Genomic DNA, 23,583 nt, shown 5'->3' with positions numbered 1-23,583 from the left:
TTTATCTACCTCTCAGTCTCCGTTTTTATTGGATTTGATAGCCTCATACGTCTTTGTATTTAATGCTGTCACAGCTATTAAAATTTAATAGACCATTAATAGTCAGAAATAATTTTGTATAAACTCATTTTTAATAATTCAATTAGCTCTCGGTGCTAGCTTAGGTTTAATTATTATGTAACAATACACATACCTTATGAAGAATAGCCTTTTACAAACAAAGACAAACAAAAAAGTCAACAACAATTAGTCACTAATCACTCCTGATATTTTGCTCCCATGTTTATTAACCTGCATGCTGATCCAGCCGTTGTGTCGCCCGCAGGGTTTAATCACCAACCACAGCTTATGTTTTACTCTTTGTGTGGACAATGCTTTTGTTGTTGTGGTTAACATTTTTTTCTTTCTTTGTCAGCTTATCTGATTTTTAAAGTTCTCCTGATAATTGTTGATTTTCTATTCTTGGGCATGTTGCAGGTGGCAGGTAGCAGCCGGTTGTCTGTTTAGATTGAACGTCTCATAGTATTGATTTCTATCCATTTATCTGGTGTTCTCTTGTTCTTGTTCCCTTTTTTTTTTATTTCTCCTCTCTCTCTTCTCTTCACTTTCTCTTTCTTTCTTGTTTACTTTATCCCCCCCCCCCCCCCCCCCCCCAACCGACTTGTCCAGTATTGATATGTACATTCAGCAATAGTGAAGTTAATGATAAAAAAAATTACTTAATTGATCAGTAGAGGGACATATATGATGCTCGTCTTGGCAAATCAAATTTGTTTGGCACAACGTAACAGCCAGCCACCATTCTGTTTGCTTTGAAGCTGGACAGAACAAAAAAGAATAACAGCCTCTACCTCTCCTTTCCTTTGCAGAATCTGTAACAATCAGATGTCTTATTTTTATTTAGTAATTAACTTGCAGAAAATAACCTGGCGCTGTGACTTTTATTCCAAATGGTGAACTAGCGTGGGCTGGTAGATACAAAGATGATTTCTTAGATTGAAGGTATAAGCAGCTCTGACTTCCAGATTTTCGTTCCAAATCCGTCAAATCGCCTCTTCCAAGTTAATGGGTTCTTTTTCACTTGGATTAAAGGCAAAATCTTCTACTGCTGCTGTAGCATATGGCTTTGAAATGAAGTATCCAACACTAATGCCAGCATATCTTCATCACAATTCACTTGCTTTAATTCAAGTGAGGCCCTTTAAAATAATTTTTATGTGGCAGTAAAAATCTTGCCATGTGCTGTAGAAGACAGGCAGAGGGAAGGCATTGAAAGTTTGCCGGTCTGCTTTTCTGTCAAACTGCAATGATGTGATGCGAAGTATATTCAATTCATGCTTTTTTTACACTCAACTGTTTCTATACAGGTGAAACATATTATTGTTAAGATTATGGAAAAAAATGGCTTAAATCTCACCACCTTGTGATTAAACAATTACAGAATAATTGTGATAGACCCATTTAAATTACAACATGTTTAATATTTCAGTTTTGAATCTGCAAAATATTTTTAAATTTTGTGGCATCTTAAATGAATCAAAATGAACATTTTAACCAAACAGCAAGTTTAAGCCAGATTCTGACCTGTTTAAGCGACATGGATCCGGAAGGCACTAACAAGTAAAGATGGCGAAAAACTGACAAGTTGTTAATGTTGCAGAACACAATGTTGCATTTAATCGTGAGTCAGACATTTAATAAAGGATACATACTGTCTGTTGAGTAACATTTAATAAGTAAAGAACCGTTTAACGTATTTGTTGTACTTTATCCTGCTTGATGTCTTTGACAAAGGTTGACAAGACTGTGACAAAAAACTATCAGTGATTAATAACAGTATTAGAATTTGTCTAATTGTTGATCATGTTTCTCCTTTTTTCGGTAAATAAGTAAATCTCAGAACAATGGCATAAAATTCACAAACAATTAGATCTTATGTGAATTTTTGATGGATAGCAGATTGTGTGTGTGCCACCTTCTTTTGGAACAAATGGGTTGCACTAAATGTGTCTGGAAACTAAGGAAAAGAGGATCAATAAGGGTGATGAGAATCAGGCCAACAGACACATCATCCTAATCACCAAACATCCTAAGAGTACACCATCTCTCAGTCCTGCCACACTGTAGGTGTCCGTGTATGTGCACGTTCACGTGTATGTGTGTGTGTGCTCTAGTCAGCAAATATTAATGCAGATGTCAGCATGGTAAAGTGTTTATTTATTCATTATTCATCAAAAGCCCTTGCTCAACACATACATGCCCCCAACTTATATGCTGTTTATAAGTTTACAAGTTAAACTGTAGCAATCAAAATACAAATTATATATATATATATATATATATATATATGTGTGTGTGTGTGTGTGTGTGTGTGTGTGTGTGTGTGTGTGTTTGTGTTAAATCTCCAGAGGGTTTGGATACAGTAAGTAGAAGCATGTTTAAAATGTAACCAGGTAAATTATAATGTGGCTGCAGGCAGATGCCAGTAAAGGAAGGGCAAAAGGCTAAAAATAATCATTAAATATATTTCCTAGATTAGAATATAGCTGCCAAGGAAACTGGTGGTGCGAGTCAAAACACTGGTTTAAAAAACTAAAAGAAAAAAAAAAGTGGTACTTCATTGTATGAATGAACCGTTTTTAATGAATTAATAAATAAACAACTTGTTTGTTTCCTTCAGGATCCTTGCAGGGGGAGCACCAGCGGAAGCTGTATAAGGAGCTTCTGGCTAACTACAATCGATTAGAGAGACCCGTGGTCAATGATTCAGCTGCCATCCTGGTGGAGCTGGGCCTCACACTGCTGCAGATTATAGATGTGGTGAGGAAATGGCATTCATTTTTTATGCTTTATGTGTGTATGTGCAAGGCCTGGTGTTCAGTTTTTACAGTACAAGGAGAAAGAGCACACTTTGCAGAGTTCCAATCAAACCTAAAGTATTGCATTCATGTGGACATCTATAGTAAGTTCAGTCAGTGCTGAGGACACTGACTTGATGTAAGAAATACTCTCTTGTTATGCGAAATTGCAAAATTATTAAAGAAAATGACTAAATGTTTCCTAGATTTCTAAGAGAGCATCAATGTGCTTAAGGAACTATGGTTTTAGCACAGTCTGATACAGAGCTTATTTTTTTTATTATTTTCCACAGCTGACGAGCTGTGGGCTTCCCTGGAATAAGTAATAAATCTAGCAGTGAGTTTGTGCTCATGAAACATTGTTGAATGGTGCAGAACTAATGCACTTCTGCTGTTGCACTTCTGTTATTTAAAGACCCACCGTGCTGGGACATGTATTGTGTTGCATGCAGTAATTTCTTCCCCTTCAATTTGGGCTCAAGTGTTTTGTTCCACAACAGTTGAAAAGATTTCACAAGCAAATGCACTAGATATACAATCGTATTACATGAGTGTGTGTCTCCCACAAGACTTTAAGCTTTACACAGGTGAAAAACACTTTGAATTATATGTGATCTGTGTTCTTGACAGTGTTTTCATATTTAGAAAATTGCTATATATTTGCTTAGCTCAAGTTCTGTAGAGCCTTTACCACACGTAGCCTCTTTTACAAACTGTGGTCATAATTCTGTTGGAGAAGAAAAAGGACCAATGACATTTGCATATATCTGCCACAGCTGGTAAAATGTGACAGAAAAGAAGTTTTGACAATAAGCAAGATATTTGGCTGAACCTCAAGTTGCCCCCCGATGTGCCTATATATATGTATGTCGTGTTTTGATAAAAGCGTCTGCTAAACGACTGTAGAATAGAATAGAATAGAATAGAATAGAATATTGAAGCTAATTTGAAGATTCAGACGTTAGCAGATTTCTGGCATGGATCCATCAGCTGATACCATTGCAAAGATTCTTAATCATATTTATCACATTAGTCCTCAGTCACATTAGTCCTCATAAAACTACAGCTCCTCATCTCTAGAAAAATAGCTGTTACTTTGTGCATTGTGGACAAGGGAGTAATTGGAATCATGTAGTTAAGAGCTACATGTATAGCAGTATAGCTGTATGTTTACCCGTAAAACAACTAATATTTTTAATAAATCTTATCACAGGATAGGATATTAAGTTCAGCATTTGCCATTCTTTCCAGACAGCTGCAGAAGTAGATAAAGTCTAGTTTAAGAGTGGCTGCTGTTAACATGAATGTTACCTTTAATGACCATCTTTATGTCTCAAGTTGAGCCCTGAATGTTTGATTGTGTTGCTGACTGGTCCAATGGATTATCCAGCTGCAAGAAGGTTTCATTTATCCTCTCCATCTCAGCAAGGAACATCATTACATGAGTTTTTTTAACATCTGTGCAGATACTGAGTGAAACTTGTTGAAACAATAAATTTCCCTTTGTTAATAAAACTGGTTTTAGGGTCATTTAAACCAATTTCTTTATTTTCACAAAGAAGCTAGCTGAAGCTTGCTTGTGACTTTAAGAAGCAGATTGTACTTTCATTAATGTTTCCCCACCTCTTCGGTTGTTACTTTATTGACTGAAGCACTACTTTGGCTGATATAATCACCTTCTGTTGCTGCAGTTCCTTCACCACTCACAGTTTCTGTTTTCCAGAAGTAGCTCTTTGGAAATGTGCCACGGTTGTCTTGTCTATAACGCACCTTCCCAACTAGGTCAGCATTCTTAAGTTAAGGGTTTTTCAGCCGAACAGACTGGACATACTGTCCATCCGGCTGGTGCAGTTTTCTGGATAACCTTAGTTGAGTCCTAAGGAGGCACATCTTCCCTCAACTTGGCTGAATCACCAGACAAATGCACAAATGCAAATTATTATGCTTCTGTAACTCTTTGTTCCTGGGATTCTTTGTGATGGAAATAGATCCTTTCAAGAAATACTGGCATTCCTACAAACTTTATACAAAATAAATTGACCATTTTAAAAAGGAATGAAAGCAACTGAATTCCAGCTATCCCCCAGCCAGTTTTTGTTGATGTTTTTTTATTTTTATGCTATTTTTTGAAAAAGCTTTGCATCATGTAGATTCACATAGTTCTAGATCACCCAAATCTCATTGGTCTGCAGTGACATCTGAATTCAAATCCTTAAAAATCTGTTATGATTGTCATACTCTGTATGTCCACACAAAGACAGAAATGACTACAAATTTTTGTCTGATTTTGTCTGACATTCTTTTAGTATATGAATTCCAGTTTGTGCAAGAAAAAAAAAGTGTTTTATAGTGTGCACATGAGTCTTAATGGCGTTCTTGTATGTCTGTCTTAATCATTTTAGTGTATTTGACATGTTGGATGGATCATCTAAAAAAACACTAAACCCTACAATGCTTTGTCTATCATGAATCTGTATGTGTGATGACTGTGCACAGTATGTTGCAGGCTTGATGACGTTGCATTGGTCAGTCAAGATCTCACCAATGCAGGGTAATGATTTCAGGATACACATTTTTTTTGTTATCAGACCTGAAGTTCTGTTTTCATAAATGTCTTGTTTACATATAATATAATATGATTCCATTTAATTGAAAATAAGCAGATACGAATTAGCCAGATGTGCCTTCATTCTAGAAAATGTAGTTATTTTGAGCATTTATTTTGATTGCGTTGCATTGTTAGATTTTTAGAAGAGCCAGCATGACATTTAACGGTTCATCGCTGTTTAAACCCACAGGGACCTGCAGTATTTTTGTTCTTTTAGATGTGCTGTAAAATGCTCTCACTGTGAAGCTCTTTAACAGAAGTACCATTGCTGTCACAGAACCAGCTCTGCTGCTGGTTAGCCAGATTTTTTCCTCTGGGAACGTAAAAACAACTTGCTGATGACAAAGGCCTTTAATGTTTTAGTAAATACATTTTTGTGTGTGTTTTCTCCCCCTTGTTAACTGTGTCAGGATGAGAAGAACCAAGTTCTGATGACCAATGCGTGGCTGCAGCTGGTGAGTCCAAGGCCAAATCCCAATTCTCCCTTTTTACCCCTTCTTCTTCCCCTAGCCCTAGCCCTACCCCTTGGCCCTCCAATGGTGGTTATAATCATGTTATTGTGAGACAGTTACATTATCATCCAGAGACTTCGTCTTACACTGCTTCTGAAAAGTTGATTGCCACAGCATGAATTCTCTGTTGATGAAGTTTAACTATCCAGAGAAAACTGAGCTTTTTGTATTCATTCTTTAAAATTGCTCATATCCTAAAAGCTGATTTTAAGTGTATGTCCAGTTAGTGCCCAAATAAGATATTTTTAATTACTACTTTTAATGTTTTAAATCAGACTTAGTACATCATCTTCAATATTACTTCCACATATCTTCCCTTTCCTGGTTGTACTTTCCCTACACATTGTTCTCATATTTTTAAACAACTAAAACTTCCAACAAAGGGGAATGCCAGAATAACATTTCTTTTTTTAAAAGAGACACAGTGCATTTATATGTACATATTCAATGCAAGCATCAGCATTCTCAAAATTCAGCATCTTCAGTGAATGGAATATTCCAGGGAACTTGGCAGTCTCTGTGTTTGACATGGAAAATCAGAGGAGATATTGACAAGTCTGAACATGCACTTAATGCCACAGGATGATAAATTCTGCAGACAGATTCACAGCCTCAAGATGGTTGAGTCCATGCTTCACACTGCTAAAAGTAACACAACATTGTTCAGCACCAGAATGAGGATTTGGAAAGTCTATGTGGCACTAAAAGTTGATGTGATTTCCTGAAGCAGAGAGAAGCAATATTATCTAAATATTGGATAATATTTATTATCCAATATTTATTACCCAATAATAATATTTATTATCCAATATTAAAAGCATTTGAAGATGTTTCTATTCCAGCTTAGAATTAAAGCTCTACTTGCAGATCAGATGAATCAGTTATCTCATTTTTATCGTAGCTTATTGACTAAAATGACTAAACCACAACTCCATAAAGCTGTTTCTCATGTCTTTATGTTTTGACACATTTCATTTGACCCTTAATCACGTCATAATTCAGAAAACTTTAAAAAGTTGAAGAACATTTATTTCCTGTATGGATCAACAGTAGCAATGTTTTTCTACTCCATATGGCACGTGAATTATGACCCTTCAAACTTCTAGGTTTTATTGTGAGTGAATGGTATGTTGTTAGATGAATGTCAAAGTCTGCTGAACAAGTTGTTCTTTCTGTGTCAGTACTGGACTGATGTGTACCTGAGCTGGAATCCAGAAAACTACCCTGGTGTTCAGAACCTTCGGTTCCCTTCAGACCAAGTCTGGACGCCTGATATTCTCCTTTACAACAGGTCAGAACTGCCCTCTACTACTCTATAAAGCTTTAGTTAAGATGAAAATTATACCTTTTATTTTTTTGTATGAATTTTTCACATACTTCCATTTTATATGATCAGGCCTATCAAGCAAATAATCCCACCTTGTTGAGACATATTTTCTTGCAATACATTTTTTACTGGAATAAATCAAATATCAACATGATCCTATGCCACTGTCATTATTAAATGAGCTCTCTGTTCCTTCTATTCTACTAATGCAGAATCAGGAGTACTGCAGGCCTAAAGGGATAAAAGTCAGATCCAGTTGGATGAAAACACACTGACAGACAGAAGCCAGCTGAAAAAGTAAACCAATTGTTGGAGGAGAGGATCTTATTTAAAAGAACTGTGTTGAATTTGCACAACCAGGCTCATATTAGAAGCAAAGACAAAGAGAAACTAAAGCAATCTGCTTAATCATATAATAAAAATGATGAAACGCTCATTCCGTCTCCGCCATCCACTGAATCATTAGTCTTATTAATAGCACGCTGGTTATAATTTGATTTAGTCGAGTTTAAAATGAATGAAATGGAAAAACAGTAAGAGCCGAGGTAAAAATCCCAGTTTTTATAAATGAGAGTGAGGAAGTTCTTTGTACTTTGTCATTCAGCTCATGTTGGAGTTTTTTTCTTTTTTTTTCAAACTTTCCTTTGAGGTCAATTACAGCTTCAGATCCAGGCTGGTTGTTTTCCCCCACAACCTCTAATTGCATTGAAAATGTATGTCTGCATGAGAGAGTGATGTTTGGGTTTGAAGACAAAATGGAGGGATGACTAGATCCAGTCATAACGGCAGAAACAACGGTGTTAAAACAATACAGGCTGAATATTGTGAAACAGGTGACTGAACTGATTTGATGGAATCTCGTAAAGAGAGCGACAAAATATTATGCAAGGAATGCTGATTGATGATAATGAGTAGATTGAGAGATGGGTGTTGTTTCTCAGTATGTCTGTTTTTCTCCCGAGACACACACATCCACCCCTGCACAGCGTACACATCAAATGGAACATGTGGACAAAACAAAGGTTGGGGAATATTAACCCAAATGTTAAAAGCTCAGCTTTTAGACCTGCCAGGATTACCCAGCATAATCTCTGCGCTCTCACCCTTCTCTTTTCCCCATCTCTACCTCTCACCCTCAGCCTCCCTCCACCCCCACCCTGCACCAACATCACTCTTTTCACAGCATTCTATTTTTTGCCCTCCCCATCTCTCTTTCATAACTCACCACTCGCCATAATTGTTAAGGTGGCAGCGGAGATGTGGACCCAAACGCAGAGATGAGGGGAACAGGGATGTAGATGCTAGTTGATTTATTTTAACAAAGGCACGCAACAAAGGACACTCAAGGGACTAACTACAACCAAATGATCCAGCAAACAAGGAATGAAAAGTGAGGAGTATAAATACACAGAACAAAACGAGACACAGGTGAAACAAATTAACTAAATGAACCCAGGTGAACTCAATAACAGGAAAAACTACAAAATAAAACAGGAAGCCCAAAAACAAAGCACCGAAAAACCCAAATCATGACAATAATTCACTCTATTCAATCAACTTTTTCTCCCCATATTTTATCGTTCCCAGCCTTCACCAACCCATCTTTATAAATCATTCAGTCTACCTGTGTCCGTCAAGGTGTCAGCATTTTACTCTCACCAACCTGTCTTACCTTGTACTCTGCTATCTGCTCTCATATGTGGAAACAACAAGCTCACCTCCTCAAACATAAGCAAACACTTTTGGTGGTTTATGCTGATTGTTCTATTTTCCCTTGCTGGGTGTAACAGAGGGTTCAATGAGAATCTTTGCTGTTCAAATCAAGCTAAGCGGTGTAGCAGATTATGTCATGTAGAAAACATCACTGTCAGTAATGGAGGTACACAATTGTTTGTTTGTTCCTCCCAGAGAAGCAGGTTTGCTCTGATGCTGTTAAATACTTGCACATACAAATTATATCAAATCACAGTGGTTTCATATTTCATAAAAGTGCTGTGATTACAAAGCCCTGGAGATTTTCTGTTGGCTGTCAGCAGCTCATGTAGGTTCAGTTTTATTACTTTTTATATGAAGAATCAAAAGGCAATGAAACTTTATGTAGACCTCATATCGCCTACTGGTGCACAATGACTTTCTGAGAATGCACTGCCTTTATGCACATGGTCCAGCTTTCATCCCATCACTAAAGAACTTTAATAACCTGGAAGTTATTCATGTTTAGTTGTTAATTTTCTTCTTGAACCAAACATGTTCAGTGCTGCATGTTTTTTGTTATTTTTGCTCTTCCATGCTCTGCTGCTGTGGCTCCACATCTGCACTAGTGGAGAATGAAAGGGTTAAATATTTGACCACTAACATGAACTTATGAGAGCAGCACAGCGATGTAGCCGTTAGCACTGTTGTCTCCCAGCAAAAAGACTCTGCGTTGGATGTTTGAGCCAGCAGGCCATAGATGGGAATCCAAGCATACATGGTCTAATTTCTCTCATTTGTTTGGCCATTGATGGATGCGAGCCTCACCTCTGAGTCAGTTTTAGCAGAGATGCACTTTCTCAATCCTGAACCAAACTGAACATCAAAAATAGATAGATTGACTAATTTATGAGCACATTACAGGTGATACTGACAAGCTTGGCAATGCAGGTCTTAGAAGTTATAAATGTATGTGACAGAAATGAAGGACAAGTTAAAGTTTCTATGGTTTAAACACTGAAAAGATTTGCCATCCCATATTTTAGATTTAGGTTTTTCACGGACAAACTGAACACTGGAGAAAAGTCATGTGACTTTTAACTAGTTTGATGCTGCTGATCCAGTTTGAATCCTCTGCCTTTACTCCACCTTGTAGTTATGTGTAAACTTATGAAGTCTTTTTTTCCCATAAATCCCTTCATATTCTGCTTGTTTGGAGATTTCAAAGAACAAGCTTGTGTGCAGTATTTTCCATGAAACTGAGGTCAGATGGAGCAGAGATATTTCATTTTAGATAGGGTTTATTAAAAATATATATATTTATTTTTTGTTTCTAGTTTATTTATGCTTGTGTTTGAGAGTTGTGTTATGTGCACAGCTAGAAAAAAAAAACCCTTGAAATGTAGCTAATTTTATTACTTTGGAAGCAACACAAATGTCATTTTGTTCAGACACATGAGATATCTCATCAACAATGTTGTCCTTCTACTCTGCTAATATAAACAAAGCTGACACAATTAGGGTGTAACTTAATGCAATGTACTGTAGAAACACCTATCCTAGCATAAAAAGGACTTGAAAGCTAATTTTGGAGTGATGATCTGCTATTCAGAAAACAGTCAACATGGCTTCCCCCATCTTGCCTTTATGTTTTATCATATTCTACTTTATCATGTTCTCCAAACTGTAAAACAAAGTTTAACCTGATGAAAGGCAACATGCAACACAACTGACTTTACAACACCTGCTGCCTTTTGCTTTACTGTCATCTTAGTGCAGTCTTTGGTGACGTAGTGGTTAGCACTGTGGGCTCACAGCAAGAAGTTCACTGGTTCAATCCTCAGCTGGGGGGAGGCTGAGGGAACATAAAATAAACTGGAGGATTCTTTGCTCTTACTTACCCCTGCTGTAGGTGAACCTAATGAGATTACAGAATTGTTGATCCTTGTTAATTATGAACAGTAGGGTGAAGTTGAAGGAAAAAACTTTGGCCCAGAGAGTTTAAACCCCCGTTAAGCATGATAAAAGCTCATGATTTTTAACAGTAATATGATTTATTGCTTAAAACACACTGATGAAAGAACACAGCTCAAAGCTCTCATTACATTGAATTTCAGTGCACACACATTCTCAAAAGTTGTGAGCAGGAAGACAAAATTAACTTTTTGCAGCAAACTCCTTAACAGCTCATCTCATGTACGCATGGAATTTCGTTCAATTATGGGAGGTAATAGAACAACACACACCATTACACAGAGGATCATTAGTGTGCAGCTAATAACATGGAGTGTTATTGTGTTTAACAACAACAGATGTATTCAGACTTATCATGCTGCTCAGATTACCACTCAGAGTGCATTTCTATGGTTTTAATAGGAAGTTAATGATGTTTAGGAACTTAGTTCAAGGTCTGTACAGCCAGTATTGTTCATTTGCTGTTGTTTACATTTTGTAATAATACTAACACTAATATTAAACCTGTTTAGAGGGAATTACCTTATTATATTGTCCTTTTGTTGCAAATTAATGTTCTCTCTGTCGTTCATTTAAACCTTTCTGTCTAATGTTTCCCATTTATGTTGATAAGAGGAGTCATAATTTATACATGAATCTGATTAGGCTGCATGGTGCACAGTATTCCTATATGTGATGGCTAAAGCCTAAAGATGTTGTGGTGATGAGTCTGAGAAAGAGTTGATTTCTCTTCAAGCAGGCAGCACTTCTGTCAAACATCTGAGTTCTGAGTAGAGATTTTTGCTTTCAGACTAGAAAATAATGATTCAGAAATAAGTTTTTTTTCAATAAAATTTATGTTGGGTTCTCTCCAGGTACTCTGGCTTCCTTCCACAGTCCAAAAACATCATGTTAGATGGATTTGTGTTTCTAAATTCTCCCTGAGAGTGTGAGGGGTCATTTGTCTTGACCCTGTGATGGACTGGCAACAAATCTATGGTGTACCCTGACTCTCACCAGGTAGCAGCTGGGTTAGGCTTCCGCATCCCTTCAGCGTAACTGTGTAATAGAAGTAGGTATGCCTGAAGGATGGTTAGCTTTGCGTATTTTTACACACTGAAAAACTTAGCGGAATAATTATTGTGACAACAGAGCGAGCAATAAAGGCAAAGTTAATGGAAAATTCAGTTATGAATGTTGTTTATTATTTAGCTTGGCTCACTTTAAATTGACTGCTGCGATTTGTAAAAGGCCACTTTCTTGTTTAAGGCCAGTTCTCCGGTTCTTCATTTACTTATGTCACTTACTCTGTTTAATCATAGAATGATTTGACATGTGTGGTGTTGCATTATATTGTTCCTCTTCCTACAGTGCAATGTTAGCATTTGTAAAGTGTTTAGATGGCACCAGCACAGCAACATACTGTGCATTTACTACAGGACCACAAATGCAGTTTCACAAGTAAATTAATCAATCAACCCTAAATAACGGGGTGAATTTTTGTAGGTGAATTATACTTCATGTATTGACCCCTTCAGATACCGTGTCAGTGTGTAGAACTTGATTCAGACGCCGTGTCAGTGAGGAGAACTTGATGTTCTGTACGTCATCGCAATGTGAAAACTCACATTGACTCACATTGAGGTTTCATGGGAGGATGATCTATATTGTGAGTCATTTCTCATACACACTGCATCCAGACATGTTGCCTTGGGAGAATGTGTTGGTGTTCACTCTCTTTGCAACCTTTTTATGATTGGCTTATAAAAGCTTCCAGTTCAGTCATTACTGTCTGTCTGATATCTATCAAAACCACTCAGACTGATAAGCAGAACTTAGCAGAGCTTTTCCCAAGTCATTTCATAGCTATAATGATAAAAAAAAAAAAACAACAACAAAAAAAACAGAGGTCAACATATTACTAAGATGTAGATATAGAAAACTTTTACATGATAAAATTCAGCATGGTATTTAAAAAAATAAAATCCATTAAAAAATTCATGTTGGCTCCAGTTTGTCTGCCATTGACAGTGTGTTTTTAATGGTTCTTGGGTATGCCTTTGTGTGTGTCAGGCCAGCCTGATTGGGAGACTGCTTTTGTATAAAGACTTTACGGTCTAAATCAACCATACAAGCTGCTGACCTCTTATTTCATTCAAGGGGAAAGTCAATGATCTCACTTGACTTGGGATCAATAAGGCACATAAAGGGCGTCCAGCTCAGGTAAACCATAGACTGAATGCTAATCCCCTCTCAGAGGTACAACACACACACACACACACACACAGAGCCATAAAGTTGACAAGCTGAACTAATGGAATGAAAGCATTTTAGTTTTGTTCTTTCTTTGGTTAGAAATGATTTGATTCACTCACATTGATAAAATAAAAAACTTTGTGAAGGACAGGAATTATTCACATATTCTGTGTTGGTTTTCATAAATAGATACGTGCGTTTGTTGTGTTTAGAACAATAAAACACTGAAGAGATTCAAACATTGTCGGTATATATTTATCTTGCTCAAACCTGACTGTTTTTATGAAATCAGGTGAACAAGTGAGCTGAATGGCAACATGAGTGGAAAGAAGCTGCACTGTTTGTGTTTATGTGTGAAAAAAACTTAATGATGCATAAAAAGTTAATATAACCAAACAACAAAAACAAGGAATCTAATCAGATTATGTAAAACAAAATGATGTTACATTCCGAGCTTTTTTTCTCTCCTTACCGAGGATGACGATGTGCTTACATGCATGCGCCTCTTTTCTCCTGGAGTAAACACACCCCACTGTAAATTTGTAACTTGTTGTGTATATTGCATGCAGCTTCCATGCGCAGTTAGTTAACTTCAGAGGCCAGGCTGTCAAACTGAATGTCTGATGTCAGCATCCTCTGAGGCTGTTAAGTTTGTGGGATATGACATAACATGCATGGATGGATAGGTCTCTCCGTAATGCAGTCTTGAATCTGAGGCTCTGACCTCAAGAAGCTGTCAACTGTGAACGACTGAAAGCTTCAGGGAAGTTGTTAGCCTTCTCCTCTGGTGAAATACAGATTTTTCAACTCTCCTTTTTTCTATCTTACTCATATGACAAAAATAGAAAAAAACAATGTTTGCATGTTTGCACAGAAATATCATGGCAGGGAGATCATTCTATAAACTTGCTCTTGTCGCTCGTTCACCCTCTGTAACCTGAGAGTCATCAATCTAAATGATTAACTAGAAGTTAACGAAACATACTGAATTTGAAGTTCATGGAAAGTCCACAAGCTTTCAACTTATGCTTCCTAACTTACTCCACTATGGTTCCCTTGCTGCCTTATGTTTATAATCTCCTTCTTTTTGTGTACGTTTGTGTGTGTGTGTGTATGCTTGTGTTAGGATACCAGCAGGTGTTGAGTGAGCAGGAGGAACACTCTGTGACTCATGTCCCATGGTGCAGGATCTTGTCACTGCCACCATTGTCAATGTTGGTCAGTGTCTGTTTCCCTTTGCTTCACTCCAACATGCCCACACTGCTCTTTCTCCTGTGTGTATGTGTGTGTGAGGTGTGTGTTATACTAAGACAACCACTTCCCATTTTCCCAGGGATATCACTTGTTCAGGTGCAATTTTAATCATTATAATATGTACATAGCAAAAAGAAGATTATGCACATGTATGTGCACATGTCCCATTCTGTAACTTTATAGTGTAAAAGATGGGTTTGTTTTACACGAATAATTCCAAGTGAGCAGTAATGGGCCTTTGGTAAAAGACTTAAAAAAAAACGAAATGGGGCAAAGCTACTGTCTCAAATGGAAACTGAAATTTGCAATTACACATCGCATTAACAGGGTGCTTTTCCTAACATAAACATTTACTTCAGGATGTGCTCTGCTGAGAAGTGTGTGCTGCTCGTAGGGAAGCACACACATTCAGATACAGTAAAGCCAAAACCTGAATAATTCATTCATTGGTCTGCCCACATATCCAAACGCCAGCACCTGGAGACACAGCTGATTGTAACACACGCAGTTTGAAAATAAATTTCAACACTTAACCGTCCAGGGAAACATATTTATCAATCTGAGAAAAAGCCTGGACAAATAAAATGTGTCCAGTTTAGATATTCTGTCTAAATGTTGACAGGGTTCTTTTGTGAGCACTGAATGATGCTCGTGGATACTTTAAATGCAAATCTTCGTCACAAAGGACTGAGTTTTCTGTATGAGTGTGTGTTTATATAGGTGTTTATGCATGAATGCATTGTATGTCCTTTTATAGTATTTGTGGATATACTGTTCAGTTAGTGGATCTGAGCTAGTGAGGTTGAGAACAAAGGAAGCTTTCAGCTCTTTAGAGGACATATGGAGTATGTCACCTGCTCTGATAAATATAAGACTTGTATGTGAAGAGAAGCATCGTTATGAATGTGTGGTGGCTCCCTGAAAGTTATTGTATGCAAATAATGTAAAGTCTAAATTCAACATAAAGCTCCATCAACTTCATTTTTATCATGCATTTAAACATGTGGAGTCAGTGTGCTTACAGTGAAAACCAAACCGGCAAAAGGAGAGGTATTGGCAGAATGACGGAAAGCATGTTGAAGCTGAGACTCTTTTTTAAATGATATAATTAGATGCTTAAAATGTTACATAAAAGTTGGGCCAGTATTTTGTTTACCTCTGAGTTTCATCTCCTCTTTTCTAAACTGCAAGTGTAAATGTTGTGTTGCAGATTAATTAACTTTTGTATTCACTGTTGATGTCCTTATTTGTCACACTTGTCAATACATGATATTCCAAATGCTTTCAAACGGCTAACAAATCCTGAATGTAGGCAGGGCAGTTTAAACCCTAAACTCTTTTAAATACACGGACATATTGTTATAATACAGTGGGATTGGGTCCAGCCACACGCCACACAACCACTGAATTAGAGTAAGTGGACATAGAAGGTCAATGGATGAATATGGTTTGCTGAAATAACAAAGACGTGTGCTAAAGACTCTGGTTGAATACTTTTTAAGAATTTTGATACATCCACATTTCTTATATACTGCCTATAGTATTCAAATTTATTTATTTAATTGCGTTTGTTGTTTTGTTTGTCCTCAAATGAATTGTGCATGACGAGTTAAAGTCTTATGTCCAACTACACAGAGAGAATGCCGCAAAATCAGTTTTTATTGCCACTTTGGTCGTGTACTGGCCAGATTGTCCCTCTGGCATTTTGAAGATCACATTCTCGCCAACACTGGAGGAACAGCCTTTTAATTGTTAATTAGAGTTCAACCTGAGTGCCAGAGCTGAAGTACAACTAAAGTTATGTGAGAGAAATTTCTTCAATGTGACTCTAACTCCAGGCATTTAATTGCTTTACCAAAACATAAATAAATGAATAACTTTGCAGAGGGAAACAATTGATTTTTGCTGGTGTTTGAGTTTGTTTCTTGCAAGTTAGGCCAAATCTATTTTGAAACTTTGCTTGTTTATAGTTTTTATGTCACTGCAGCAGAGTTACAGAACTGTCATGGAGGCATATGTGTTTTTTGTTTTTTTTTTGTCTCTAATTTGTCTACAGCTACTAAAACTTTGACATAATGTTAGTTTAGAATATTTAATTCACTCATGGTGGATTTCACTGAGGCTTTCAGTGTTTAAACAACTGGAGCAAGTAATTGGTTGGTCCACAGAGCACTGATGAGATCACCGCTTGCTTCTCAGGCAGGTTAGACATCAACAATTAAGACAGTAACACACATAAGCACACAAACACACAAAACATAGTATTTAGCTTTACGTTCTTTATTTATTGTAAGAATTGTGAAAACTTTGAAATCCCTGCTGGAGCTTCTTGCATTCATCAGCACAGTAGACTTTTATTTCCTGTCATTTCTAAAAGTCTATGTTTCTCTGATTGTAGTGCGGACGAGCGATTTGATGCCACATTTCACACCAACGTCCTGGTGAATGCATCAGGCCACTGTCAGTACATCCCCCCGGGCATCTTGAAGAGCACCTGTTACATCGATGTGCGTTGGTTCCCCTTTGATGTGCAGAAGTGTGACTTGAAGTTTGGCTCATGGACACACAACGGCTGGCTTCTGGACCTCCAGATGCTTGACGTGGACACATCCACTTACATACCCAATGGGGAGTGGGATCTTGTAGGTAAGACAACGTATGTGCTTTTCACTGCAAGCAAAATCATGGGGAAAGATTAAAGGAGCAATAAAGCAATGATCTAAGTGGAAGTGAAGTCACAAATGATTTCTGCAGTTGTCTTTCATCTGCTGAGATGAAAAACACTCAGGTATGAAAAGGATGCTTCAATGTCTGCTGAAATATTCATATCAAACTTTGCCAACTTCTTGAGTACAAAAAGTTTGGTTTTATACAGTTTACTTAAAGTTTTCACTGGCAGTGTTTCCTGATGATTGATTAGTCTAAACCTCTAGCATGGGCTGCAAGAAGGTTGTTGGTTCGAGCCTCAGCTGGAAGGAGGTTTAAACAGCGGTCTTTCTGTGTGGAGTTTGCATGTTCTTCCCGTGTATGTATGGATTCTTTCAGGTACTCAGGTTTCCTCCCACTCACAGGACATGCATGTTAGGTTAACTGACCGCTTCTCACATGTAAGGTGCTTTGGATAAAAGCATCTGACAAATGACTGTAGAGTAGAAGAATGTGAGAGTTAGCTGGAGAAAGGTGTCAGACAGACTTTAAGTTAAGAATTGAAGTTGAAGGTGAGAAAGTTCTATAAAAAAAAGACTGATAAATAATTCAGCCACTTCTGTCCTTCTTCTTTGCTGTAACTTTTTTAATATAAAGTTGAAATAAGATCAGGGCAAAGTTCCAAGAAGGGTTTCACTCTGATTCACTCCAGTGGAAAGTTTTCAGGGTCAAAGAAATAAGATGCAGCTCAGTGAATCCAGGAGTTCGGCATTTCTCATCATCCAGGAAATATAAAGACTCATCTTTTCTTTCTGTCACCACTTGCAGTCGCATGGACAGGGCATCCTCGTAGTGGATATGCCAGCATGTTTTCTGATGAGATTCTAGTTTAGATCAGTTCTAGTAGATCAAAATCTGTAAACTGAAACTCTTCCTTAATCCAGAAAGACACACCTGCATGTGTGTGTTTCTCCTGCAGGTGTGCCAGCAAAGCGTAATGAGCTGTACTATGACTGCTGTAAGGAGCCCTACCCTGATGTGACGTTCACAGTCACCATGCGCCGCAGGACTCTGTATTATGGACTAAATCTACTCATTCCCTGTGTGCTTATCTCTGGCTTGGCCTTGCTCGTCTTCCTCTTACCCGCAGACTCTGGAGAAAAGATCTCACTGGGTAAAACTAAACACACGTGGAAAGATTCCTTCACATGCTAGTGTTAATGTTTATGTCAGATGATAAACTATAAGTAGTTAGTTTACAATATTTTTTTGTCCATTTAATCAGGAAAAGTCTAATTTAAGTTAAACATCACTGGAGTAGCAACACAGCTGACAGTTTACAGTTGGGATATTACTTTCATTTTTCATGAATAAAGAAAAAAATGTATTTGTCAGAAGCAATTAATAGCGTTAGTGGCCATATAAGATCGTAATAACATTCACAATCAGAGCATTTCTTTTATTGCTATATAATGAATTTTGCATTAAACATCCAAAATCAGACCTGTTTTATGATTTAATTAATCCACTTAGCTATTCTAACATTAAAAGTATCTGACTTTTTTACTTGAAAACATTACTTACTTTGATGAGGAATATTTCAAAAAGCTTAAACCTTTCAAGAAGTTCATGCTTTAGTACAGCCACTATTGTACATCAGTTTCTGAATATTTTAGTGTATGCATTGTTATATAAAAATATTCTTTTCAACACCAAACCAACAAACATGCATGTAGAATACTTTAGGAATAATTGAACCCTTTCCATCAGAGCCATGATATGATTAACAGCTCAGTGTTTGCAGCATTTCCTAAACTACCTTGAACGTGTACAAGGAGACATCAGCTGACAAATGGTTGTAGTCAAGAGAACTGATGACTTACATAAGTAATTACAGGAATAATTTCACACACGCGTGGTCTTGATCTCACCATTTCTTGTTTGCTCATGTTATCTTTCCCTGTGTGTCTCTTTATCTCTATCCCAAGGCATCACTGTGCTGCTTTCACTTACTGTCTTCATGCTTCTGGTAGCAGAGATCATGCCTGCCACGTCTGACTCTGTGCCCCTTATTGGTGGGTTATATGTCTGTGTCTGTGTGATTGTAGCACGTTTAAGTGTATGAAATAAAACCAGGATGAAACAAACAATTTAAAAAATTGCAGAGAGATGCTTTGTTCTGAATGAAGACTGGCGTATTTGGTTATTCACTTCAATTTGCTTTTTAGGAAAAGCTTCACCAAAATGGCTTTTAAAACTATTTAACTAGAAAAACTACAGAAAGATAGATGTATATCTGTACTTGCACAACAAAAATCCATATATTTACATCATTTTGACTGTGTTGTGGGTTTCTGGGTTTTACATAAATTGCTCAGAGGATATTCCAGTCATATTCTCATTATTGACGTGTTCTAAAGCATAGTTACCTCCGCCGAGGCATGTATTTGGCAGCATTGGCTTTCTTGTATGTCTGAATGTCTGATAGGAAGATGGTTTTTAAACACATTTTCAGGAAATCTGGGAAATGGAAGAAAGAAAAAGTGGTTACAGTGGTTACCAGATTGCTACTGTGTGTTAATTACCTGGTCATAGTGATTAGTTATGTGAAGTAATCATTCACTGTTCAGGGTAACTGCCTGACTTCTATTTATTATGTAAACTATATAGTCTACTAATTCAGCATTTTAAAGAATCATTCTTTCATTTTAGTTCTGCTTTTTGTAGCCCAAGGGTGTTTACACACTCAGAGTTTGATACATGGGTTGAGATGACTGGGTGTCCATAACAAAAACAACTGAAGCACCGTAAAGATGTCCAACTTCACACTTCAGAGGTTAAAACAATAATAGTAGGCAGAAGATGAAATAAAAGAAACAGACATGTAAGGATGAATGAAGCCTTTTTTTATGAGTATATCTGTGACAATGTGCTGACATGGTTTCTGTCTCGTATGTATATTATCAACTTCACATTGTCTAAGTGACTTTTTTTCCTGTTCAACTGGTTTGATTTCCGATTTTGGCTCTGCTAAAAAACCATTCATCAAAAATCTTTAGAGAATTCTACCTTTTCACTTTCACCACCTTTTTGTTTAATCCTCTTTTCTCTATGTTCTATGTACAGCTGTATGCATCTGGTTTTTTTTTTTACTCTATTTGAGTTCATAAATGCATCTTTTCTTACTGGCAGTATATCTTATACGTTTAGCAGGCTTATATTTCCTTCATGACAGCATTTGTTCTGAGGTATTAATTCAATGACGCTAATTAAATGACAAAGGGTTGCTAAAATATGAAACAAATATTAAAGTAAACATCCTGATATAACCCCCGTAACCTAATAAAAGTTAATGTTTTTGTGAATTCAACAGCTCAGTACTTTGCCAGCACCATGATGATTGTGGGAATGTCTGTGGTGGTGACCGTCATAGTCCTGCAGTTCCACCATCATGACCCACACGGAGGCAAGATGCCTAAGTGGGTTAGTGAGTTTAAGCAACCTCATCAGATAATCACTGACATTCAGCGCAAATACTGACTATATATAAATTCCTGCTTATATTTTATACTTGTGTGTAAAATACTTTTTCTTTTCAGGTTCGAGTGGTTCTGTTGAACTGGTGTGCCTGGTTTCTCCGTATGAAGCAACCTGGTGATGAGCGCAAGAGGCCCCATTACAAATACCGTCACGCCTCCCAGCACCACGCCAGCACCAGTTCAATAGAGATGGGCACAATGCCAAGCCTCACAGTGCCTATGTCACAGACACCATGTCCACCTTGCCCCACAGGCACCTCTAATGGTTCTATGAATCTCTACTTTGGCAATTACCATCCAATGGAAAGCCCACACTGCCCACCTTCCAGCGACTCTGGGGTCACGCTTGGCGGACGTGCCCACGGCTCCCTCAGTGATGACACTGAGCTACCTGGTGGAATTGGTGTCGGAGGTCTGGGGATGGGAGTTGGAGCTGGGATGGGCGTAAGCGTCCCCCCACCAGAGATTCAGCGCATTTTGGAGGAGGTGTCATACATAGCACAGAGATTCCGGGACCAGGATGAGGCTGAGGCTATCTGCAGTGAGTGGAAGTTTGCAGCGGCAGTGGTGGACCGTCTGTGCCTGGTGGCCTTCTCACTTTTCTCTATCATCTGCACTTTCACCATCTTGATGTCAGCACCCAACTTCATCGAGGCTGTTTCCAAAGATTTTACATAACTGGTTGTTACAACGCAGGCGGATGGAAGATGGTGTACAATATCTGAGGTGAAGAGGAGGTTCCAAAAGAAAGTGGAGAGGGACCGTGGAGAGTGCAGGCCCTAACCAAAATTCTGATAGATAGTGGGTTTTGTTGGGTTTTATGAGAAAAATAATCAGAAAAAAAATCTTCAAAAATGTTGCATTGAACTTCGCTCAGTGTAAACAAGTAAACATTTCAGGAAACATAATAATAATAACTTAATCGCAGCTCTATTTAAAAATAAAAAGTTAGGATAAAGTGTAAAAATGTAAATAAAACTGGAATTTAGAGGATTTACATAGTTTGAGCCCCATATTTAACTGTAATGCTAAAACTTGGAAAGATTGGAAAATTATGATGCTTAAAATAGAAACACCTGGCCGAATTACTCACAACTAATTAGGTTTATTTTCAACAGGTCGGTAGCATAACTGGATGCTTCACATATAAACATGGTCAGGGGGTTCATCAATCTGCAAAAGACTACAAGGAAATGTCCATCCACCCATTTACTCTACTCGCTTAATCCAGTGCAGGGTCACTCCAGTTGATACCACTTAAGAGGCAAGATACACTCTGGACAGATGTTTTCAGTCCAACACAGTGTCAACACAGACAAACAAGTAAGCACTTATGCTCACACTTATCCCAAAGGAAAATTTAAAACTCCAATCAAATAGATCAGACTTTCTGAATAATTTTTTGTGGACAAAATTGTGGAAAATATAAACGATGATACATTCTATTCTATTCTATTCTATTCTATTCTATTCTATTCTATTCTATTCTAAGTCATTTAGCCGATGCTTTTATCTATGTTGTACATTATACAACTATCCAAGCATCTAAGTGGCATTGCTTTTCACATGCGACAAGGCCAAAATTCCATTTTTATGGTTGCCTGACAGTCCCCATATCAACATATGGGGACTGTCAGGCAACCATAAAAACAGATTTGTGTCATGAAAATCAATATTCCCAGTCTTGGTCCTCAATAGCCCCAGGCCTGCATGTTTTACATACACACATTTCATTGCCTAATCACTTCTGATTTGAACTAATAGGTTCTGAACAGGCTTCTTTAAAACCAGATTACCGTACGTAAAGTGAAGTTGTTGCAGTATCTGAATTAAAATGGCAAAACTTTCAAAGAAACTGTTTTAAACTGATATGTAAGGAGACTAATTTATGTTAAATGTGGAGTTTAAATATGTACAATTTTCTGCATTCTGCCTTTATTTAGATTTAAGTCTCCCAGCTTGTTTGGAAGTGAGGCTGTTCAAAGACATAATGTATCAATTTACCACATTCCAAATTCAGAGAAGAAATATTAATTCATTTTATCCTCGTAACTTGTTATAAACATGTTATTTTTGATTATAAAAAAAGGTTAAGCATATAGTTGAAACAACACTGAGCCAAGAAAACATAAACTCAGTGAAAAAAGTAAATATTTGTTTTCTAGTTCTTATTTTCTTGTCTTTTTTAAAAAAAATTTTTTATAGAAAAATATCACAGTTATATGGCTCCAAATGATCTTTACCTGAAAAAAAATACAGTATATTTTATTTGCATACTTAACTATAGCTAATTAACAGCTTTATCAACTGTAAATTTACTGTATAACAACACGTCCAGCACCATCATCCACCTCACTGTCTCCTCCCATCAGCTGCTGTTGTCCTGTTTGTAGAAGCACCTGAACTAACACACACCAGCTAGTCTCCTTTAAACCCTTACTGCGGAAATTATTTACAATTTCTGATTATGCACCATCTGTGAGATGATCTTAGGGTAGTGATTAAAATAAATAAGGTTTGTGAGACATAGAATTAATATTTTTCTCACCAGCTTTGATCACTTTGATATATTATCTACACTAAACTAATTATTTCATTGACATAAATTAAATCTGATTTTGACATGTTGGTTCGAAGAGTCTCACCAGAGACAGCCATAATGTTTCCCATTTCAGTAGTTCACTTTTTCAGTAAATCCCATGGTTTTGCTTTACAGTGATCAGGAACTGTCTCAGGCTTGTCACTAAAACGAGATATCGCAACATCAATCTTACAAGTTTTGCTTTAGCTTAGACCAGTGGGTCATTGTCTACAACATTATGGTCTGGAACAAATTAACTTAATTCTTAATTATTCTAATGATTTTGAATCATGTTAGCTTCACTGGTTCAAAATGTAGAATCCGTCATGTGCTTTGTTCGATAACAGTTTCACATGC

General features: G+C 37.3%; 1 protein-coding gene across 1 annotated transcript in view; it reads left to right on the top strand.

The window, feature by feature from the left end:
- The window catches only part of LOC306763116 (neuronal acetylcholine receptor subunit alpha-7-like), a gene marked incomplete at both ends in the record, with an annotated part of 33,022 nt that extends 11,699 nt beyond the window's left edge, over window positions 1-21,323 (top strand). Inside the window, 8 exons of the mRNA XM_079249825.1 lie at window positions 2,681-2,820; window positions 5,877-5,921; window positions 7,160-7,269; window positions 16,859-17,106; window positions 18,086-18,280; window positions 19,095-19,181; window positions 20,480-20,589; window positions 20,706-21,323. Of these exons, the coding sequence (XP_079105951.1) occupies window positions 2,681-2,820; window positions 5,877-5,921; window positions 7,160-7,269; window positions 16,859-17,106; window positions 18,086-18,280; window positions 19,095-19,181; window positions 20,480-20,589; window positions 20,706-21,323 (1,553 nt within the window). The remainder of the gene's footprint in view (window positions 1-2,680; window positions 2,821-5,876; window positions 5,922-7,159; window positions 7,270-16,858; window positions 17,107-18,085; window positions 18,281-19,094; window positions 19,182-20,479; window positions 20,590-20,705) is intronic.
- Window positions 21,324-23,583: the final 2,260 nt, after the last annotated feature.

The sequence above is a fragment of the Telmatherina bonti genome, assembly GCF_933228915.1.
Source record: "Telmatherina bonti genome assembly, chromosome: 12".
Classification (NCBI taxonomy): Eukaryota; Metazoa; Chordata; class Actinopteri; order Atheriniformes; family Telmatherinidae; genus Telmatherina; species Telmatherina bonti.
The sequence above is the reverse complement of the archived record's forward strand: the minus strand, read 5'-3'. Positions and strand labels throughout refer to the sequence as shown.